The 22,247-nt window shown below is 56.5% G+C and overlaps 1 protein-coding gene across 1 annotated transcript in view; it reads left to right on the top strand.

The window, feature by feature from the left end:
• Positions 1-22,247, top strand: part of LOC116937748 (uncharacterized) — a 39,891-nt gene that overhangs the window by 6,755 nt on the left and 10,889 nt on the right. Inside the window, exons 3-6 of the mRNA XM_076055740.1 lie at positions 3,039-3,116; positions 6,319-6,415; positions 11,991-12,240; positions 21,845-22,116. Coding sequence (XP_075911855.1) covers positions 3,039-3,116; positions 6,319-6,415; positions 11,991-12,240; positions 21,845-22,116 — 697 coding nt within the window. The remainder of the gene's footprint in view (positions 1-3,038; positions 3,117-6,318; positions 6,416-11,990; positions 12,241-21,844; positions 22,117-22,247) is intronic.

Genomic DNA, 22,247 nt, shown 5'->3' with positions numbered 1-22,247 from the left:
GCAAGGATGGGTGGTGGTCGCGGGTTGCTGAGGAGATGGAGTCTGCCTCAGTGGCCCGTGATCACAAATCTCTATTTAACTCCATCAAAAAAGTAACCTGCAGCGCCACACCTATTACCATCATTAGGGGAAAAAACGGTGATCCAATTTCCGACCCCCAGGAACAGGTTCGCAGATTTGCTGAGCATTTCTGTGAGGTCCTGGGGGAGGGAAAATCCCTCAGCCAGGAAAACATCGTGGCACAAAGTGAGGATGACCCTGCTGAGGCTGCGGTGCCTCAAATATTGGATGAAGTCACCCCCTGTGAGTGGCTGGCTGAGGTGCCATCTGCTGAGGAAGTATTGAAGGCGATCCGGAGTCTGAGACCAGGAAAGGCAGCGGGCAGAGATGATCTCCCAAGCGAAATGCTGAGGGAGGGTGGCATTTGTGCACAGACTGCCCTATATGACATCATAACAACAGTCTGGACCATTGGACGGGTTCCGCAGGATTGGTGGTCCCCCTTTTTAAGAAGGGGGACCGCACAGACTGTAACAAGTACAGGGGCATCTCACTCCTCAGTGTGCCGGGAAAGGTCCTGGCAAGGATTATTCAGCATCGCCTTGCCAGGCACGCTGAGGAGAGGCTTGCGGAACCCCAATGCAGTTTCAGGAAAGGGCGGTCCTGCACAGATGCCATATTTTCTGTCCGTCTGCTACAGCAGAGGTGTAGGGAATTCCAACAAGACCTACATCTCTGCTTTATTGACCTGGTCAAGGCCTATGATACCATCAGTAGGCCTGGGCTCTGGGTCGTTCTTTGTGCTTTTGGAGTACCTGACCCTCTGCTCACGATCATTAAGGACCTTCATGATGGTGAGCGGGCCCGGGTAAAACTACGTGGCCGGAAGTCAGAGCCATTCCCTGTACACCTTGGGGTGCGACAGGGATGTCCTCTGGCTCCCACATTATTTAACATCTATTTTGACCACGTAGTTCGTGAAGCCTTCAATAGCTGTACCGGGGGAATCTCCATATGGTACAGATATAATGGGAGGCTAATCGATGCCCGGGTGCGGTCAAGGGATGGCTCCCTATTGCTCAACCACGTTATGTATGCTGATGATTTGGTAATAGCTGCTCAGTCAGAGGAGGAGTTGGAGACGCTGCTGCTGAGACTGGAGCGTGCCACTAAGAGGTGGGGCCTTACCATCAGCCCCACCAAAACTAAGCACCTGCCTGGGTATTTTGTACCATTGGACACTCCACCCCCACAACTCCCAATCGGTGATGGGGCAGTTGTGGAGAGAGTGGAGAGTTTCCCATACCTGGGCAGTGTGCTTATGACTGGCTCCAGTTTAACAGCAGAGTTCTCACTCCGAATCAGTCGAGCGGCAATATCTTTTCATCGGTTGCGTAACGCTGTGTGGAAGCTACCTGGTCTGTCGCTCCGCACTAAGCTTCAGGTCTTCTCGGCCACGGTCATTCCCTCCCTTCTCTACGCTTGCGAAACGTGGACCCCCCTAATGGAACATCTTCGCCGGTTAGAAACATTTAGGCTGGCCTGCCTACGATCCATCCTGGGTTTAACCAGACTGGATTGTGTGAGGAGCTCACAAATCCTTGAAAGATCTGGGCAGGGTCCCATCGGTGAGCTCCTCCGGCAGGCAAGGCTGCGATGGCTGGGTCATGTAGCCCGCATGCCCAGCCACCGCATGCCGAAACAGCTTTTGTTTGGCCGGATTGAGGGGGCTAAGCGGGCGCGGCACGGGCTAGAGAAGAGATGGAGTGATGTGGTACAGGAGGACGTGGAGCTGAGTGGACTTGCCGATGACTGGTACCAGCGGTGTCAAGATCGGCCTCTGTGGAGGAGGCTCGTGAAGGATGCTACTGGGCAGTTGGAGGCAGTCGCCCTCCAACAACAACGGAGGGCGGAGGAGCGACGCTCACAACAACGAGCGGAGCGCCGGGTGGCTAAAGCACAGCAGGTTGGCACAGTAGGGGGCACAGGTGGTGCATCAGCCAGTCATCTCAGTCAGTCGACCCGTGGCACCTGGGTCTGCCCAGTGACCTCCTGCCAGCGGGCGTTCGACACTTCACGTGGCCTCACGGTGCACATAGCCTGGCACAAGCGTCGTGGTGACGTCACCGCCACTTAGTGGCGAATGGCGGTTGTTGTTGTTGTGTGTGTGAGTGAGTGGTGAGTGAGTGGTGAGTGAGTGGTGAGTGGTGAGTGTGTGGTGAGTTAGTGGTGAGTGAGTGGTGAGTGAGTGGTGAGTGAGTGAGTGGTGAGTGAGTGGGTGGTGAGTGAGTGGTGAGTGAGTAAGTGGTGAGTGAGTGAGTGGTGTGTGAGTGAGTGAGTGGTGAGTGAGTGGTGTGTGAGTGTGTGAGTGAGTGAGTGAGTGGTGAGTGAGTGGTGAGTGAGTGAGTGTGTGAGTGAGTGAGGAGTGAGTGGTGAGTGAGTGGGTGGTGAGTGAGTGAGTGTGTGTGAGTGAGTGTGTGTGAGTGAGTGGTGAGTGAGTGGTGAGTGAGTGGTGAGTGAGTGGTGAGTGAGTGGTGAGTGAGTGAGTGGTGAGTGAGTGAGTGGTGAGTGAGTGGTGAGTGAGTGGTGAGTGGTGAGTGAGTGGTGAGTGAGTGGTGAGTGAGTGAGTGGTGAGTGGTGAGTGAGTGGTGAGTGAGTGGTGAGTGGTGAGTGAGTGGTGAGTGAGTGGTGAGTGAGTGAGTGGTGAGTGGTGAGTGAGTGGTGAGTGAGTGGTGAGTGAGTGGGTGAGTGGTGAGTGAGTGGTGAGTGAGTGGTGAGTGAGTGAGTGTGTGAGTGAGTGAGTGTGAGTGAGTGTGTGTGAGTGAGTGGTGAGTGAGTGGTGAGTGAGTGGTGAGTGAGTGGTGAGTGAGTGGTGAGTGAGTGGTGAGTGAGTGAGTGTGTGAGTGAGTGAGGAGTGAGTGGTGAGTGAGTGGGTGGTGAGTGAGTGAGTGTGTGTGTGTGAGTGTGTGTGTGAGTGTGTGTGTGAGTGTGTGTGAGTGAGTGAGTGGTGAGTGAGTGGTGAGTGATGTATCTCACAGGAAGGGATCGGGACAGCTAAGAGGAGGATCGTGATGGCATCACTCTACCTGGGAACGGGAGACATGGAGACCAAGTTGGTGAGGGGGTGATGGTGGTGGGGGTGATGGTGGTGATGGGGGTGAGGGTGATGGTGGTGATGGTGGTGATGGTGATGGTGGTGATGGGGGTGATGGGGGTGATGGTGATGGTGGTGATGGGGGTGATGGGGGTGATGGTGATGGGGGTGATGGTGAGGGGGTGATGGTGGTGATGGGGGTGATGGGGGTGATGGTGATGGGGGTGATGGTGATGGGGGTGATGGTGGTGATGGTGGTGATGGTGGTGGTGGGGGTGATGGTGATGGTGGTGATGGGGGTGATGGTGGTGATGGTGGTGGGGGTGGTGATGATGGTGGTGGTGGTGGTGATGGTGGTGGTGGTGATGGTGGTGGTGATGGTGGTGGTGATGGGGGTGGTGATGGTGGTGGTGGGGGTGGTGGTGATGGGGGTGGTGATGGTGGTGGTGGGGGTGGTGGTGATGGGGGTGGTGGGGGTGGTGGTGATGGGGGTGGTGGGGGTGGTGGTGATGGGGGTGGTGATGATGGTGGTGGTGGTGGTGATGGTGGTGGTGGTGATGGTGGTGGTGATGGTGGTGGTGATGGGGGTGGTGATGGTGGTGGTGGGGGTGGTGGTGATGGGGGTGGTGATGGTGGTGGTGGGGGTGGTGGTGATGGGGGTGGTGATGGTGGTGGTGGGGGTGATGGTGATGGGGGTGATGGGGGTGATGGGGGTGAGGGTGATGGTGGTGAGTGGTGGTGGGGGTGATGGTGAGGGGGTGATGGGGGTGAGGGTGATGGGGGCGATGGAGGTGTGGGTGATGGGGGTGATGGTGATGGGGGTGATGGTGGTGATGGGGGTGTGGGTGATGGGGGTGATGGTGAGGGGGTGATGGTGATGGTGGGGGGGGGGGGTGATGGGGGTGTGGGCGATGGGGGCGATGGGGGTGTGGGTGATGGGGGTGTGGGTGAGTGGGGAGGGTGAGTGTGTGTGTGTGTGTCTACGTCAGTATCTACTCGTGAGTGAGTGGGTGACTGACTCGGTGACTGACTGACTGACCGAGTGAGTGACTGACTCGCCGACCCAGTGACTGACCGACTGCCTGCCTGATTGAGTAGGTGACCGACCGAGTGACCGGCTGAGTCACTGACTGTCTAAATGAGTGACCTGCCGAGTGACTGAGTGACCAACCCAGTGACTGAGTTGACTGACTGAGTGACTGACTGAGTGACTGAGTGACTGACTGACTGAGTGACTGAGTGAGTGACTGACTGAGTGACTGAGTGACTGACTGACTGAGTGAGTGACTGACTGAGTGACTGAGTGAGTGACTGAGTGACTGGCTGAGTGACTGAGTGACTGAGTGACTGACTGAGTGAGTGACTGAGTGACTGACTGAGTGAATGACTGAGTGACTGACTGACTACCTGAGTGACTGACTGAGTGACTGACTGAGTGACTGACTGAGTGACTGACTGACTGAGTGAGTGACTGAGTGAGTGACTGACTGAGTGAGTGATTGAGTGAGTGACTGACTGACTGGCTGAGTGACTGAGTGACTGACTACCTGACTGGCTGAGTGACTAGCTGAGTGACTGAGTGAGTGATTGACTACCTGACTGACTGAGTGACTGACTGGGTGACTGACTGAGTGAGTGACTGACTGAGTGAGTGACTGAGTGACTGACTGAGTGACTGACTGAGTGACTGACTGAGTGACTGACTGGGTGACTGACTGACTGACTGATTGAGTGACTGATTGAGTGACTGACTGAGTCACTGACTGAGTCACTGACTGACTGACTGAGTGACTGAGTGACTGACAGAGTGACTGACTGACTGGCTGAGTGAGTGACTGAGTGACTGGCTGAGTGAGTGACTGACTGAGTGACTGGCTGAGTGACTGACTACCTGAGTGACTGACTGAGTGAGTGACTGACTGACTGAGTGACTGACTGAGTGACTGACTGACTGAGTGACTGAGTGAGTGACTGAGTGACTGACTGACTGAGTGACTGACTGACTGAGTGACTGAGTGACTGAGTGACTGACTGACTGACTGAGTGACTGACTGACTGACTGAGCGACTGACTGAGCGACTGACTGAGTGACTGACTGAGTGACTGAGTGACTGAGTGAGTGACTGAATGACTGAGTGACTGAGTGACTGACTACCTGACTGACTGAGTGACTGACTGAGTGACTGACTGAGTGACTGAGTGACTAAGTGAATGACTGAGTGACTGAGTGACTGACTGAGTGACTGACTGAGTGACTGACTGAGAGACTGGCTGAGTGACTGACTAAGTGACTGACTGAGTAACTGAGTGACTGACTGAGTAACTGATTGACTGACTGAGTGACTGACTGAGTGACTGAGTGACTGAGTGACTGAATGACTGAGTGACTGAGTGACTGACTACCTGACTGACTGAGTGACTGACTGAGTGACTGACTGAGTGACTGACTGAGTGACTGAGTGACTGACTGAGTAACTGAGTGACTGACTGAGTGACTGACTGAGTGACTGAGTGACTGAATGACTGAGTGACTGAGTGACTGACTACCTGACTGACTGAGTGACTGACTGAGTGACTGACTGAGTGACTAAGTGACTGACTGAGTGACTGACTGAGTGACTGACTGAGTGACTGACTGAGTGACTGACTAAGTGACTGACTGAGTAACTGAGTGACTGACTGAGTAACTGAGTGACTGACTGAGTGACTGAGTGACTGAATGACTGAGTGACTGAGTGACTGACTACCTGACTGACTGAGTGACTGACTGAGTGACTGACTGACTGAGTGACTGACTGAGTGACTGACTGAGTGACTGACTGAGTGACTGAGTGACTGACTGAGTGAGTGAGTGACTGACTGAGTGACTGACTGAGTGACTGAGTGAGTAACTGAGTGACTGACTGAGTAACTGAGTGACTGACTGAGTGACTGAGTGACTGAATGACTGAGTGACTGAGTGACTGACTACCTGACTGACTGAGTGACTGACTGAGTGACTGACTGACTGAGTGACTGACTGAGTGACTGACTACCTGACTGACTGAGTGACTGACTGAGTGACTGAGTGACTGACTGAGTGAGTGAGTGACTGACTGAGTGACTGACTGAGTGACTGAGTGAGTGACTGACTGAGTGACTGACTGAGTGACTGACTGAGTGACTGAGTGAGTGACTGAGTGAGTGACTGACTGAGTGACTGACTGAGTGACTGCGATGCCCAGGTGGATGCGCTCCACCAGGCGCTACGTCGCTCCCTAGCCAGCCCAGATCCTCGACTCCACATCCACGTCCTGCTAGACGCCACCCGTGGCTCACGCGGTACACACACAGCTACACACACAGCTACACACACAGCTACACACACAGCTACACACACAGCTACACACACAGCTACACACAGCTACACACACAGCTACACACAGCTACACACACAGCTACACACAGCTACACACACAGCTACACACACAGCTACACACAGCTACACACACAGCTACACACAGCTACACACACAGCTACACACACAGCTACACACACAGCTACACAGCTACACACAGCTACACAGCTACACACACAACCAGCTACACATACAGCTACACACACAGCTACACACACAGCTACACACACAGCTACACAGCTACACACAGCTACACAGCTACACACACAACCAGCTACACATACAGCTACACACACAGCTACACACACAGCTACACACACAGCTACACACACAGCTACACAGCTACACACAGCTACACAGCTACACACAGCTACACACAGCTACACACACAGCTACACACACAGCTAAACACAGCTACACACACAGCTACACACACAGCTACACAGCTACACACAGCTACACAGCTACACACAGCTACACACAGCTACACACACAGCTACACACACAGCTACACACAGCTACACACACAGCTGCACAGCTACACACACAGCTACACACATAGCTACACACACAGCTACACACACAGCTACACAGCTATACACACAGCTACACACACAGCTACACACACAGCCAGCTACACACACAGCTACACACACAGCTACACACACAGCTACACACACAGCTACACACACAGTTACACACACAGCTAAACACACAGCTACGCACACAGCTACACAGCTACACACACAGCTAGCTACACACACAGCTACACACACAGCTACACACACAGCTACACACACAGCTAGCTATACACACAGCTACACACACAGCTACACACACAGCTACACACACAGCTAAACACACAGCTACACACACAGCTACACACACAGCTAGCTATACACACAGCCAGCTACACACACAGCTACACACACAGCTGCACAGCTACACACACAGCTACACACAGCTACACACACAGCTACAAACACACAGCTACACACACAGCTACACACACAGCTACACACACAGCTAGCTACACACACAGCTACACACACAGCTGCACACACAGTTACACACACACACAGCTACACACACAGCTACACACACAGCTACACACACACACAGCTACACACACAGCTACACACAGCTACCCACACAGCTACACACACAGCTACACACACAGCTACACAAACAGCTAGATACACACACAGCTACACACACAGCTACACACACACAGCTACACACACAGCTACACACACAGCTACACACAGCCAGCTACACACACAGCTACACACACAGCTGCACAGCTACACACACAGCTACACACAGCTACACACACAGCTACAAACACACAGCTACACACACAGCTACACACACAGCTACACACACAGCTACACACACACACAGCTACACACACAGCTACACACAGCTACCCACACAGCTACACACACAGCTACACACACAGCTACACAAACAGCTAGATACACACACAGCTACACACACAGCTACACACACACAGCTACACACACAGCTACACACACAGCTACACACACAACTACACACACAGCTACACACACAGCTAGCTACAAACAGCTACACACACAGCTACACACACAGCTACACACACAGCTACACAGCTACACACACAGCTACACACACAGCTACACACACACACAGCTACACACACAGCTACACACACAGCTAGCTACACACACAGCTACACACACAGCTAGATACACACACAGCTACACACACAGCTACACACACAGCTACACACACAGCTACACACACAGCCAGCTACCCTGGGTGACAGTTAAATTAACGTCTCTCTCCCCGTGTCTCTCTCTCCCCGTGTCTCTCTCCCCGTGTCTCTCTCCCCGTGTCTCTCTCTCCCCGTGTCTCTCTCCCCGTGTCTCTCTCCCCGTGTCTCTCTCCCCGTGTCTCTCTCCCCGTGTCTCTCTCTCCCCGTGTCTCTCTCCCCCCCGTGTCTCTCTCCCCGTGTCTCTCTCCCCGTGTCTCTCTCCTCGTGTCTCTCTCCCCGTGTCTCTCTCCCCATGTCTCTCTTCCCGTGTCTCTCTCCCCATGTCTCTCTCCCCGTGTCTCTCTCCCCATGTCTCTCTCCCCGTGTCTCTCTCCCCGTGTCTCTCTCCCCATGTCTCTCTCCCCGTGTCTCTCTCCCCGTGTCTCTCTCTCCGTGTCTCTCTCCCCCCCGTGTCTCTCTCCCCGTGTGTCTCTCCCCCCGTGTCTCTCTCTCCCCGTGTCTCTCTCTCCCCGTGTCTCTCTCCCCGTGTCTCTCTCCCCGTGTCTCTCTCTCCCCGTGTCTCTCTCCCCGTGTCTCTCTCCCCGTGTCTCTCTCCCCGTGTCTCTCTCCCCGTGTCTCTCTCTCCCCGTGTCTCTCTCCCCCCCGTGTCTCTCTCCCCGTGTCTCTCTCCCCGTGTCTCTCTCCTCGTGTCTCTCTCCCCGTGTCTCTCTCCCCATGTCTCTCTTCCCGTGTCTCTCTCCCCATGTCTCTCTCCCCGTGTCTCTCTCCCCATGTCTCTCTCCCCGTGTCTCTCTCCCCGTGTCTCTCTCCCCATGTCTCTCTCCCCGTGTCTCTCTCCCCGTGTCTCTCTCTCCGTGTCTCTCTCCCCCCCGTGTCTCTCTCCCCGTGTGTCTCTCCCCCCGTGTCTCTCTCTCCCCGTGTCTCTCTCCCCCCCGTGTCTCTCTCCCCGTGTCTCTCTCCCCGTGTCTCTCTCCTCGTGTCTCTCTCTGCCGTGTCTCTCTCCCGTGTCTCTCTCCCCGTGTCTCTCTCCCCGTCTCTCTCTCCCCGTGTCTCTCCCCGTGTCTCTCCCCCCGTGTCTCTCTCCCCGTGTCTCTCTCCCCGTGTCTCTCTCCCCGTGTCTCTCCCCGTGTCTCTCCCCCCGTGTCTCCCCCCCGTGTCTCTCCCCCCGTGTCTCTCCCCCTCCGTGTCTCTCTCCCCCTCTCTCTCTCCCCGTGTCTCTCTCTCCCCGTGTCTCTCTCTCCCCGTGTCTCTCTCCCCGTCTCTCTCTCCCCGTGTCTCTCTCCCCCCGTGTCTCTCTCCCCGTGTCTCTCTCCCCGTGTCTCTCTCTCTCCCCGTGTCTCTCTCCCCATGTCTCTCTCTCCCCGTGTCTCTCTCCCCGTGTCTCTCTCCCCGTGTCTCTCTCTCCCTGTGTCTCTCTCTCCCCGTGTCTCTCTCCCCGTGTCTCTCTCCCCGTGTCTCTCTCCCCGTGTCTCTCTCTCCCCGTGTCTCTCTCCCCGTGTCTCCCCCCCGTGTCTCTCCCCGTGTCTCTTTCCCCCCGTGTCTCTTTCCCCCCGTGTCTCTCTCCCCGTGTCTCCCCCCGTGTCTCTCTCCCCGTGTCTCTCCCCCCGTGTCTCTCTCCCCCCCGTGTCTCTCTCCCCGTGTCTCTCTCCCCGTGTCTCTCTCCTCGTGTCTCTCTCTGCCGTGTCTCTCTCCCGTGTCTCTCTCCCCGTGTCTCTCTCCCCGTGTCTCTCTCCCCGTGTCTCTCCCCGTGTCTCTCCCCCCGTGTCTCTCTCCCCGTGTCTCTCTCCCCGTGTCTCTCTCCCCGTGTCTCTCCCCGTGTCTCTCCCCCCGTGTCTCCCCCCCGTGTCTCTCCCCCCGTGTCTCTCCCCCTCCGTGTCTCTCTCCCCGTCTCTCTCTCCCCGTGTCTCTCTCTCCCCGTGTCTCTCCCCCTCCGTGTCTCTCTCCCCGTGTCTCTCTCTCCCCGTGTCTCTCTCTCCCCGTGTCTCTCTCCCCGTGTCTCTCTCCCCGTGTCTCTCTCTCCCCGTGTCTCCCTCTCCCCGTGTCTCTCTCTCCCCGTGTCTCCCCCCCGTGTCTCTCTCCCCGTGTCTCTCCCCCGTGTCTCCCCCCCTCCCCCCCGTGTCTCTCTCCTCGTCTCTCTCTCCCCGTGTCTCTCTCTCCCCGTGTCTCTCTCTCCCCCCCGTGTCTCTCTCCCCGTGTCTCTCTCTCCGTGTCTCCCCCCCTCCGTGTCTCTCTCCCCGTGTCTCTCTCCCCGTGTCTCCCCCCCGTGTCTCTCCCCCGTGTCTCTCTCTCTCCCCGTGTCTCCCTCTCCCCGTGTCTCTCCCCCCCGTGTCTCTCTCTCCCCGTGTCTCTCTCCCCGTGTCTCTCTCCCCGTGTCTCTCTCTCTCCCCGTCTCTCTCTCCCCGTGTCTCCCCCCCTCCGTGTCTCTCTCCCCGTGTCTCTCTCCCCGTGTCTCTCTCCCCGTGTCTCTCTCTCCCCGTGTCTCTCTCTCCCCGTGTCTCTCTCCCCGTGTCTCTCTCCCCGTGTCTCTCTCCCCGTGTCTCTCTCTCCCCGTGTCTCTCTCCCCGTGTCTCCCCCCCGTGTCTCTCCCCGTGTCTCTCTCCCCCCGTGTCTCTCTCTCCGTGGCTCTCTCTCCGTGTCTCTCTCTCCCCGTGTCTCTCTCCCCGTGTCTCCCTCTCCCCGTGTCTCTCTCTCCCCGTGTCTCTCTCCCCGTGTCTCCCCCCCGTGTCTCTCCCCGTGTCTCTCTCCCCCCGTGTCTCTCTCTCCGTGGCTCTCTCTCCGTGTCTCTCTCTCCCCGTGTCTCTCTCTCCCCGTGTCTCCCCCCCGTGTCTCTCTCCCCGTGTCTCTCCCCCGTGTCTCCCCCCCTCCCCCCCGTGTCTCTCTCCTCGTCTCTCTCTCCCCGTGTCTCTCTCTCCCCGTGTCTCTCTCTCCCCGTGTCTCTCTCTCCCCCCCGTGTCTCTCTCCCCGTGTCTCTCTCTCCGTGTCTCCCCCCCTCCGTGTCTCTCTCCCCGTGTCTCTCTCCCCGTGTCTCCCCCCCGTGTCTCTCCCCCGTGTCTCTCTCTCTCCCCGTGTCTTTCTCCCCCCCCATGTCTCTCTCTCTCCCCGTGTCTCTCTCTCTCCCCGTGTCTCTCTCTCTCCCCGTGTCTCTCTCTCCCCGTGTCTCTCTCTCTCCCCGTGTCTCTCTCTCTCTCCCCGTGTCTCTCTCTCTCCCCGTGTCTCTCTCTCCCCCCGTGTCTCTCTCTCTCCCCGTGTCTCTCTCTCCCCGTGTCTCTCTCCCCGTGTCTCTCTCTCCCCGTGTCTCTCTCTCCCCGTGTCTCTCTCCCCGTGTCTCTCTCCCCGTGTCTCTCTCCCCGTATCTCTCTCCCCGTGTCTCTCTCCCCGTGTCTCTCCCCCCCCCCATGTCTCTCTCTCTCCCCGTGTCTCTCTCCCCGTGTCTCTCTCCCCCCCATGTCTCTCTCTCTCCCCGTGTCTCTCCCCCCATGTCTCTCTCTCCCCCCGTGTCTCTCTCTCTCTCCGTGTCTCTCTCTCTCCCCGTGTCTCTCTCTCCCCGTGTCTCTCCCCGTGTCTCTCTCCCCGTATCTCTCTCCCCGTGTCTCTCCCCCCCCCCATGTCTCTCTCTCTCCCCGTGTCTCTCTCCACCCCCCGTGTCTCTCTCTCTCCCCGTGTCTCTCTCTCTCCCCGTGTCTCTCTCTCTCCCCGTGTCTCTCTCTCTCCCCGTGTCTCTCTCTCCCCACCCATTCCAGGATCCCCCAACTCAGTCTCAATGCTTCTTCCTCTGCTGGACGAGGCATCGGTACCCCCCGTGTCTCTCTCTCCCCGTGTCTCCGCCTCCCCGTGTCTCCCTCCCACCGGTGTCTCTGTCCGTGTGTCTCTCTACCACACTCCGGCACTCCGGGGTCTGGCGAGGCTCCTGCTGCCGGAGAAACTCAACGAGACGGTGGGGCTGCAGCACATGAAGCTGTACGTGAGCGATGACACAGTGATCGTCAGCGGGTGAGACGCGCGGAGGGGGAGAGAGACACGGGGAGAGAGACACGGGGAGAGAGAGAGACACGGGGAGAGACACGGGGAGAGAGACACGGGGGGAGAGACACGGGGGGAGAGACACGGGGAGAGAGACACGGAGAGAGAGCGATGACACAGTGATCGTCAGCGGGTGAGACGCGCGGAGGGGGAGAGAGAGACACGGGGGGAGAGAGAGACACGGGGAGAGAGAGAGACACGGGGAGGGGGAGAGAGACACGGGGACGGGGAGAGACACGGGGAGAGAGACACGGGGAGAGAGACACGGGGAGAGAGAGAGACACAGTGATCGTCAGCGGGTGAGACGCGCGGAGGGGGAGAGAGAGACACGGGGAGAGAGAGAGACACGGGGAGAGAGAGAGACACGGGGAGGGGGAGAGAGACACGGGGACGGGGAGAGACACGGGGAGAGAGACACGGGGAGAGAGACACGGGGAGAGAGAGAGACACAGTGATCGTCAGCGGGTGAGACGCGCGGAGGGGGAGAGAGAGACACGGGGAGAGAGAGACACGGGGGGGAGAGAGACACGGGGAGGGGGAGAGAGACACGGGGACGGGGAGAGACACGGGGAGAGAGACACGGGGAGAGAGACACGGGGAGAGAGAGAGACACAGTGATCGTCAGCGGGTGAGACGCGCGGAGGGGGAGAGAGAGACACGGGGAGAGAGAGACACGGGGGGGAGAGAGACACGGGGAGGGGGAGAGAGACACGGGGACGGGGAGAGACACGGGGAGAGAGACACGGGGAGAGAGACACGGGGAGAGAGAGAGACACAGTGATCGTCAGCGGGTGAGACGCGCGGAGGGGGAGAGAGACACGGGGAGAGAGAGACACGGGGGGGAGAGACACGGGGAGGGGGAGAGAGACACGGGGAGAGAGACACAGTGATCGTCAGCGGGTGAGACGCGCGGAGGGGGAGAGAGAGACACGGGGAGAGAGAGAGACACGGGGAGAGAGAGAGACACGGGGAGAGAGAGAGACACGGGGAGAGAGAGAGACACGGGGAGAGAGAGAGACACAGTGATCGTCAGCGGGTGAGACGCGCGGAGGGGGAGACACGGGGAGAGAGACACGGGGAGAGAGACACGGAGAGAGAGAGACACGGGGAGAGAGACACGGGGAGAGAGACACGGGGGGAGAGACACGGGGGGGAGAGACACGGGGAGAGAGACACGGGGGGAGAGACACGGGGGGAGAGACACGGGGAGAGAGACACGGGGAGAGAGAGACACGGGGAGGGGGAGAGACACGGGGAGAGAGAGAGACACGGGGAGAGAGAGACACGGGGAGAGAGAGACACGGGGAGAGAGACACGGGGAGAGAGAGACACGGGGAGAGAGATACGGGGGGAGAGAGAGACACGGGGAGAGAGAGAGACACGGGGAGAGAGAGAGACACGGGGAGAGAGAGAGACACAGTGATCGTCAGCGGGTGAGACGCGCGGAGGGGGAGACACGGGGAGAGAGACACGGGGAGAGAGACACGGAGAGAGAGAGACACGGGGAGAGAGACACGGGGAGAGAGACACGGGGGGAGAGACACGGGGGGGAGAGACACGGGGAGAGAGACACGGGGGGAGAGACACGGGGGGAGAGACACGGGGAGAGAGACACGGGGAGAGAGAGACACGGGGAGGGGGAGAGACACGGGGAGAGAGAGAGACACGGGGAGAGAGAGACACGGGGAGAGAGAGACACGGGGAGAGAGACACGGGGAGAGAGAGACACGGGGAGAGAGATACGGGGGGAGAGACACGGGGGGAGAGAGACACGGGGGAGAGAGACACGGGGAGAGAGAGACACGGGGAGGGGGAGAGACACGGGGAGAGAAAGACACGGGGAGAGAGAGACACGGGGGAGAGAGACACGGGGAGAGAGACACGGGGAGAGAGACACGGGGGGAGAGACACGGGGGGGAGAGACACGGGGAGAGAGACACGGGGGGAGAGACACGGGGGGAGAGACACGGGGAGAGAGACACGGGGAGAGAGAGAGACACGGGGAGAGAGACATGGGGAGAGAGACACGGGGGGAGAGACACGGGGGGGAGAGACACGGGGAGAGAGACACGGGGGGAGAGACACGGGGAGAGAGAGACACGGGGAGAGAGACACGGGGAGAGAGAGAGACACGGGGAGAGAGACACGGGGAGAGAGAGACACGGGGAGAGAGAGACACGGGGAGAGAGACACGGGGAGGGGGAGAGAGACACGCGGAGAGAGACACGGGGAGAGACGCGCGGAGGGGGAGAGAGAGACACGGGAAGAGAGAGAGACACGGTGATCGTCAGCGGGTGAGACGCGCGGAGGGGGAGAGACGGGGAGAGAGACACGGGGAGGGGGAGAGACACGGGGGGAGAGAGACACGGGGAGGGGGAGAGAGACACGGGGGGAGAGAGACACGGGGAGGGGGAGAGAGACACGGGGGGAGAGAGACACGGGGAGGGGGAGAGAGACACGGGGAGAGAGACACGGGGAGAGAGAGAGACACGGGGAGAGAGAGAGACACGGGGAGAGAGAGACACGGGGGGAGAGAGACACGGAGAGAGAGAGACACGGGGAGAGAGAGACACAGAGAGACATGGGGAGAGAGAGACACGGGGGGAGAGAGACACGGGGAGGGAGACACGGGGAGGGAGACACGGAGAGACACTTAGTGAGACTGTCTGTGTCTATGTAGAGCGAATCTCAGCGAGTCCTCCTTCACCGCCAGACAAGACCGCTACGTGTCTCTGTGTCTCTGTGTCTCTCTGTGTCTCTGTCTCTCTGTCTCTGTGTCTCTGTGTCTCTCTGTGTCTCTGTGTCTCAGTGTCTCTCTGTCTCTCTGTGTCTCAGTGTCTCTCTGTCTCTCTGTCTCTCTGTCTCTCTGTCTCTCTGTCTCTGTGTCTCTGTGTCTCTCTGTGTCTCTGTGTCTCAGTGTCTCTCTGTCTCTCTGTGTCTCAGTGTCTCTCTGTCTCTCTGTCTCTCTGTCTCTCTGTCTCTCTGTCTCTCTGTCTCTCTGTCTCTCTGTCTCTCTGTCTCTCTGTGTCTCTCTGTCTCTCTGTCTCTCTGTCTCTCTGTCTCTCTGTGTCTCAGTGTCTCTCTGTCTCTCTGTCTCTCTGTCTCTCTGTCTCTCTGTCTCTCTGTCTCTCTGTGTCTCTCTGTCTCTCTGTCTCTCTGTCTCTCTGTGTCTCTCTGTCTCTCTGTCTCTCTGTCTCTCTGTCTCTCTGTGTCTCAGTGTCTCTCTGTCTCTCTGTCTCTCTGTCTCTCTGTCTCTCTGTCTCTCTGTCTCTCTGTGTCTCTGTCTCTCTGTCTCTCTGTCTCTCTGTGTCTCTGTGTCTCTGTGTATCTGTCTCTCAGTGTCTCTCTGTCTCTCTGTCTCTGTGTCTCTGTCTCTCTGTCTCAGTGTCTCTCTGTGTGTGTCTACACAGAGCGAATCTCAGCGAGTCCTACTTCACTGCCAGACAAGACCGCTACGTGTCTCTGTGTCTCTGTGTCTCTGTGTCTCTGTCTCTCTGTCTGTCTGTGTCTCTGTCTCTCTGTCTCTGTGTCTACACAGAGCGAACCTCAGCGAGTGCTACTTCACTGCCAGACAAGACCGCTACGTGTCTCTCTGTCTCTCTGTCTCTCTGTCTCAGTGTCTCTCTGTCTCAGTGTCTCTCTGTGTCTCTGTCTCTCTGTCTCTCTGTCTCTCTGTCTCTCTGTCTCTCTGTCTCTCTGTCTCAGTGTCTCTCTGTCTCTCTGTGTCTCTGTGTCTCTGTCTCTCTGTGTCTCTCTGTCTCTACACAGAGCGAATCTCAGCGAGTGCTACTTCACTGCCAGACTAGACCACAATCTGTCTCTCTGTCTCTCAGTGTCTCTGTGTCTCTGTGTCTCTGTCTCTCTGTGTCTCTCTGTCTCTACACAGAGCGAACCTCAGCAAGTCCTACTTCACCGCCAGACAAGACCGCTACCTGTCTCTCTGTCTCTCTGTCTCTCTGTCTCTGTCTCTCTGTGTCTCTGTGTGTATCTGTGTCTCAGTGTGTCTCTGTGTCTCTGTGTCTCTGTGTATCTGTCTCTCTGTGTGTGTCCAGAGCGAATCTCAGCGAGTGCTACTTCACTGCCAGACAAGACCGCTACGTGTCTCTCTGTCTCTCTGTCTCTCTGTCTCTCTCTCTGTGTCTCTGTGTCTCTGTGTGTGTCTGTGTCTCTGTCTGTACACAGAGCGAACCTCAGCGAGTCCTACTTCACTGCCAGACAAGACCGCTACCTGTCTCTCTGTCTCTCTGTGTATCTGTCTCTCTGTCTCTGTGTCTCTCTGTGTCTCTGTGTCTCTCTGTCTCTCTGTGTATCTGTCTCTCTGTCTCTGTGTCTCTCTGTCTCTCTGTGTCTCTCTGTGTCTCTGTCTCTGTGTCTCTCTGTCTCTCTGTGTCTCTCTGTCTCTCTGTCTCTGTGTCTCTGTCTCTGTGTCTCTGTGTCTCTGTCTGTACACAGAGCGAACCTCAGCGAGTGCTACTTCACTGCCAGACAAGACCGCTACGTGTCTCTCTGTCTCTCTGTGTCTCAGTGTCTCTCTGTCTCAGTGTCTCTCTGTGTCTCTGTGTCTCTGTCTCTGTCTCTGTCTCTCTGTCTCTCTGTCTCTGTGTCTCTCTGTCTCTGTCTCTCTGTGTGTGTCCAGAGCGAACCTCAGCGAGTGCTACTTCACTGCCAGACAAGACCGCTACGTGTCTCTCTGTGTCTCTGTGTCTCTCTGTGTCCAGAGCGAACCTCAGCGAGTGCTACTTCACTGCCAGACAAGACCGCTACCTGTCTCTCTGTCTCAGTGTCTCTGTGTCTGTGTCTCAGTGTCTCTGTGTCTCTGTGTCTCTCTGTGTCTCTGTCTGTCTGTACACAGAGCGAACCTCAGCGAGTGCTACTTCACTGCCAGACAAGACCGCTACGTGTCTCTCTGTCTCTCTGTCTCTCTGTCTCTCTGTCTCTCTGTCTCTCTGTGTCTCTGTGTCTCTCTCTGTCTCTCTGTCTCTCTGTGTCTCTCTGTCTCTCTGTCTGTGTCTCTGTGTCTCTCTCTGTCTCTACACAGAGCGAACCTCAGCGAGTCCTACTTCACTGCCAGACAAGACCGCTACGTGTCTCTCTGTGTCTCTGTGTCTCTGTGTCTCTGTGTCTCTGTGTCTCTGTGTCTCTGTCTCTGTGTCTCTCTGTGTATCTGTGTCTCTGTCTCTCTGTGTCTCTGTGTCTCTGTGTCTCAGTGTCTCTGTCTCTCTGTCTCTCTGTGTCTCTGTGTGTCTCTGTCTCTCTGTCTCTCTGTCTCTGTCTCTCTGTGTCTCTCTGTGTATCTGTCTCTCTGTGTGTGTCTACACAGAGCGAACCTCAGCGAGTGCTACTTCACTGCCAGACAAGACCGCTACGTGTCTCTCTGTCTCTCTGTCTCTCTGTCTCTGTGTCTCTCTGTCTCTGTGTCTCTGTCTCTCTGTGTCTCTGTGTCTCTGTGTGTCTCTGTCTCTGTCTCTCTGTCTCTCTGTCTCTGTGTCTCTCTGTCTCTCTGTCTCTCTGTCTCTCTGTCTCTGTGTCTCTGTCTCTCTGTCTCTCTGTCTCTCTGTGTCTCTGTGTCTCTGTCTCTGTCTCTCTGTCTCAGTGTCTCTCTGTCTCTCTGTCTCTCTGTCTCTCTGTCTCTCTGTCTCTCTGTCTCTGTGTCTCTGTCTGTACACAGAGCGAATCTCAGCGAGTCCTTCTTCACCGCCAGACTAGACCACAATCTGTCTCTCTGTCTCTCTGTCTCTGTGTGTCTGTGTCTCTGTGTCTGTGTCTCTCTGTCTCTCTGTCTCTGTGTCTCTCTGTGTCTACACAGAGCGAATCTCAGCGAGTGCTACTTCACTGCCAGACAAGACCGCTACGTGTCTCTCTGTCTCTCTGTGTCTCTGTGTCTCTGTCTCTCTGTGTCTCAGTGTCTCTGTGTCTCTCTGTGTGTGTCCAGAGCGAACCTCAGCGAGTCCTACTTCACTGCCAGACAAGACCGCTACGTGTCTCTCTGTCTCAGTGTCTCTGTGTGTCTCTGTCTCTGTCTCTCTGTCTCTCTGTGTCTCTGTCTCTCTGTGTCTCAGTGTCTCTCTGTCTCTGTGTCTCTCTGTGTCTCTGTCTCTACACAGAGCGAACCTCAGCGAGTCCTACTTCACTGCCAGACAAGACCGCTACGTGTCTCTCTGTCTCTCAGTGTCTCTCAGTGTCTCTCTGTGTCTCTCTGTCTCTCTGTCTCTCTGTCTCTGTCTCTGTGTGTATCTGTCTCTCTGTCTCTGTCTCTGTGTCTCTGTGTCTCTCTGTGTCTACACAGAGCGAACCTCAGCGAGTCCTACTTCACTGCCAGACAAGACCGCTACCTGTCTCTCTGTCTCTCTGTCTCTCTGTCTCAGTGTCTCTGTCTCTCAGTGTCTCTGTGTCTCTGTGTCTCTGTGTCTCTGTGTCTCTGTGTCTCTGTCTGTGTCCACACAGAACGAACCTCAGCGAGTGCTACTTCACTGCCAGACAAGACCGCTACGTGTCTCTCTGTCTCTCTGTCTCTCTGTCTCTCTCTCTGTCTCTCTGTCTCTCTGTCTCTCTGTGTCTCTGTGTCTCTGTCTCAGTGTCTCTGTCTCTCTGTCTCTCTGTCTCTCTGTCTCTCTGTCTCTGTCTCTGTGTGTATCTGTCTCTCTGTCTCTGTCTCTACACAGAGCGAACCTCAGCGAGTGCTACTTCACTGCCAGACTAGACCACAATCTGTCTCTCTGTCTCTTTGTCTCTCTGTGTCTCTCTGTGTCTCTGTCTCTGTGTCTCTGTGTCTCTGTGTCTCTGTGTCTCTGTCTGTCTGTACACAGAGCGAACCTCAGCGAGTCCTACTTCACTGCCAGACAAGACCACAGTCTGTGTCTCTGTGTCTCTGTGTGTCTCTGTCTCTCTGTCTCTCTATCTGTGTCTCTCTGTGTGTGTCCAGAGCGAACCTCAGCGAGTCCTACTTCACTGCCAGACAAGACCGCTACGTGTCTCTCTGTCTCTCTGTCTCTCTGTGTCTCTGTCTCTGTCTCTGTGTCTCTCTCTGTGTCTACACAGAGCGAACCTCAGCCAGTCCTACTTCACTGCCAGACAAGACCGCTACGTGTCTCTCTGTCTCTCTGTCTCTCTGTCTCAGTGTCTCTGTGTCTCTGTGTCTCTGTCTCTGTGTGTGTCCAGAGCGAACCTCAGCGAGTGCTACTTCACTGCCAGACAAGACCGCTACGTGTCTCTGTCTCTCTGTCTCTCTGTCTCTGTGTCTCTCTGTGTCTCTGTCTGTACACAGAGCGAACCTCAGCCAGTGCTACTTCACTGCCAGACAAGACCGCTACGTGTCTCTCTGTGTCTCTGTCTCTCTGTGTCTCTGTGTCTCTGTCTCTCTGTGTCTCTGTCTCTCTGTGTCTCTGTCTCTCAGTGTCTCTCTGTCTCAGTGTCTCTGTGTCTCAGTGTCTCTGTGTCTCTGTGTCTCTCTCTCTGTGTCTCTGTCTGTACACAGAGCGAATCTCAGCCAGTCCTACTTCACTGCCAGACAAGACCGCTACGTGTCTCTCTGTCTCTCTGTCTCTCTGTCTCTCTCTGTGTCTCTGTCTCAGTGTCTCAGTGTCTCTGTCTCTCTGTGTCTCAGTGTCTCTCTGTGTCTGTGTCTCTGTGTGTGTCTCTCTGTGTCCAGAGCGAACCTCAGCGAGTCCTACTTCACTGCCAGACAAGACCGCTACGTGTCTCTCTGTCTCTCTGTCTCTCAGTGTCTCTGTGTCTCTGTGTCTCTGTGTCTCTGTCTCTCTGTGTGTGTCCACACAGAGCGAACCTCAGCCAGTCCTACTTCACTGCCAGACAAGACCGCTACGTGTCTCTGTCTCTGTGTCTCTGTCTCTCTGTCTGTGTCCACACAGAGCGAACCTCAGCGAGTCCTACTTCACTGCCAGACAAGACCGCTACGTGTCTCTGTCTCTGTGTCTCTGTCTCTCTGTCTGTGTCCACACAGAGCGAACCTCAGCGAGTCCTACTTCACTGCCAGACAAGACCGCTACGTGTCTCTCTGTGTCTCTGTCTCTCTGTGTATCTGTGTCTCTGTGTGTGTCCAGAGCGAATCTCAGCGAGGCCTACTTCACTGCCAGACAAGACCGCTACGTGTCTCTCTGTGTCTCTGTCTCTGTGTCTCTCTGTCTCTGTGTGTGTCCAGAGCGAATCTCAGCGAGGCCTACTTCACTGCCAGACAAGACCGCTACGTGTCTCTCTGTCTCTGTGTGTCTCTCTGTCTCAGTGTCTCTGTGTCTGTGTCTCTGTCTGTCTCTACACAGAGCGAACCTCAGCGAGTCCTACTTCACTGCCAGACAAGACCGCTACGTGTCTCTCTGTCTCTGTGTGTCTCTGTCTCAGTGTCTCTGTGTCTGTGTCTCTGTCTGTCTCTACACAGAGCGAACCTCAGCGAGTCCTACTTCACTGCCAGACAAGACCGCTACGTGTCTCTCTGTGTGTATCTGTCTCTCTCTGTCTCTCTGTCTCTCTGTGTCTATGTAGAGCGAACCTCAGCGAGTCCTACTTCACTGCCAGACAAGACCGCTACGTGTCTCTGTCTCTGTGTCTCTGTCTCTCTGTCTGTGTCCACACAGAGCGAACCTCAGCGAGTCCTACTTCACTGCCAGACAAGACCGCTACGTGTCTCTCTGTCTCTCAGTGTCTCTCTGTGTCTGTGTCTCTGTGTGTGTCTCTGTCCACACAGAGCGAACCTCAGCCAGTCCTACTTCACTGCCAGACAAGACCGCTACGTGTCTCTCTGTCTCTCAGTGTCTCTCTGTGTCTGTGTCTCTGTGTCTCTGTCTGTACACAGAGCGAACCTCAGCGAGTCCTACTTCACTGCCAGACAAGACCGCTACGTGTCTCTCTGTCTCTCTGTGTGTGTCTATGTAGAGCGAATCTCAGCGAGTCCTACTTCACTGCCAGACAAGACCGCTACGTGTCTCTCTGTCTCTCTGTCTCTGTGTCTCTGTGTCTATGTAGAGCGAACCTCAGCGAGTCCTACTTCACTGCCAGACAAGACCGCTACGTGTCTCTCTGTGTCTCTGTCTCTCTGTCTCTGTGTGTGTCCAGAGCGAACCTCAGCGAGGCCTACTTCACTGCCAGACAAGACCGCTACGTGTCTCTCTGTGTCTCTGTCTCTCTGTCTCTGTGTGTGTCCAGAGCGAACCTCAGCCAGTCCTACTTCACTGCCAGACAAGACCGCTACGTGTCTCTGTGTGTATCTGTCTCTCTCTGTGTCTCTGTGTCTGTGTCTCTCTGTGTCTATGTAGAGCGAACCTCAGCGAGGCCTACTTCACTGCCAGACAAGACCGCTACGTGTCTCTGTGTGTATCTGTCTCTCTGTGTCTCTGTGTCTGTGTCTCTCTGTGTCTATGTAGAGCGAACCTCAGCGAGGCCTACTTCACTGCCAGACAAGACCGCTACGTGTCTCTGTGTGTATCTGTCTCTCTGTGTCTCTGTGTCTGTGTCTCTCTGTGTCTATGTAGAGCGAACCTCAGCCAGTCCTACTTCACTGCCAGACAAGACCGCTACGTGTCTCTGTGTCTCTCTGTGTCTGTGTGTCTCTGTGTCTATGTAGAGCGAATCTCAGCGAGGCCTACTTCACTGCCAGACAAGACCGCTACGTCCGCGTGCACTCGGCAGCCCTCTGCGATTTCTTCTGCGATTTGGTGTCGTGTGTGGGGGACTGCTCGCTGCAGCTCACAGCCACCGCCGCGCAGGGAGAGACACGGGGAGACGCGCCGGGAGAGACACGGACACGTGGAGACACCCCGGGAGGGCTTGAACGGCGTGGGGCTGACATGGAGAGGATCCTAAAGGCACCGCCCGTGGGACCCCATCCATACCTGGGTGAGACGCGGGGAGAGAGACACGGGGAGAGAGAGAGACACGGGGAGAGAGACACGGGGAGAGAGAGACACGGGGAGAGAGAGACACGGGGAGAGAGAGACACGGGGAGAGAGAGACACGGGGAGAGAGAC

The sequence above is a fragment of the Petromyzon marinus genome, chromosome 72 (assembly GCF_048934315.1).
Source record: "Petromyzon marinus isolate PM22_M1 ecotype Great Lakes invasive population chromosome 72, UKy_Petmar_22M1.pri1.0, whole genome shotgun sequence".
Classification (NCBI taxonomy): domain Eukaryota; kingdom Metazoa; phylum Chordata; class Hyperoartia; order Petromyzontiformes; family Petromyzontidae; genus Petromyzon; species Petromyzon marinus.
This window is presented reverse-complemented; position numbering and strand designations above follow the sequence as displayed.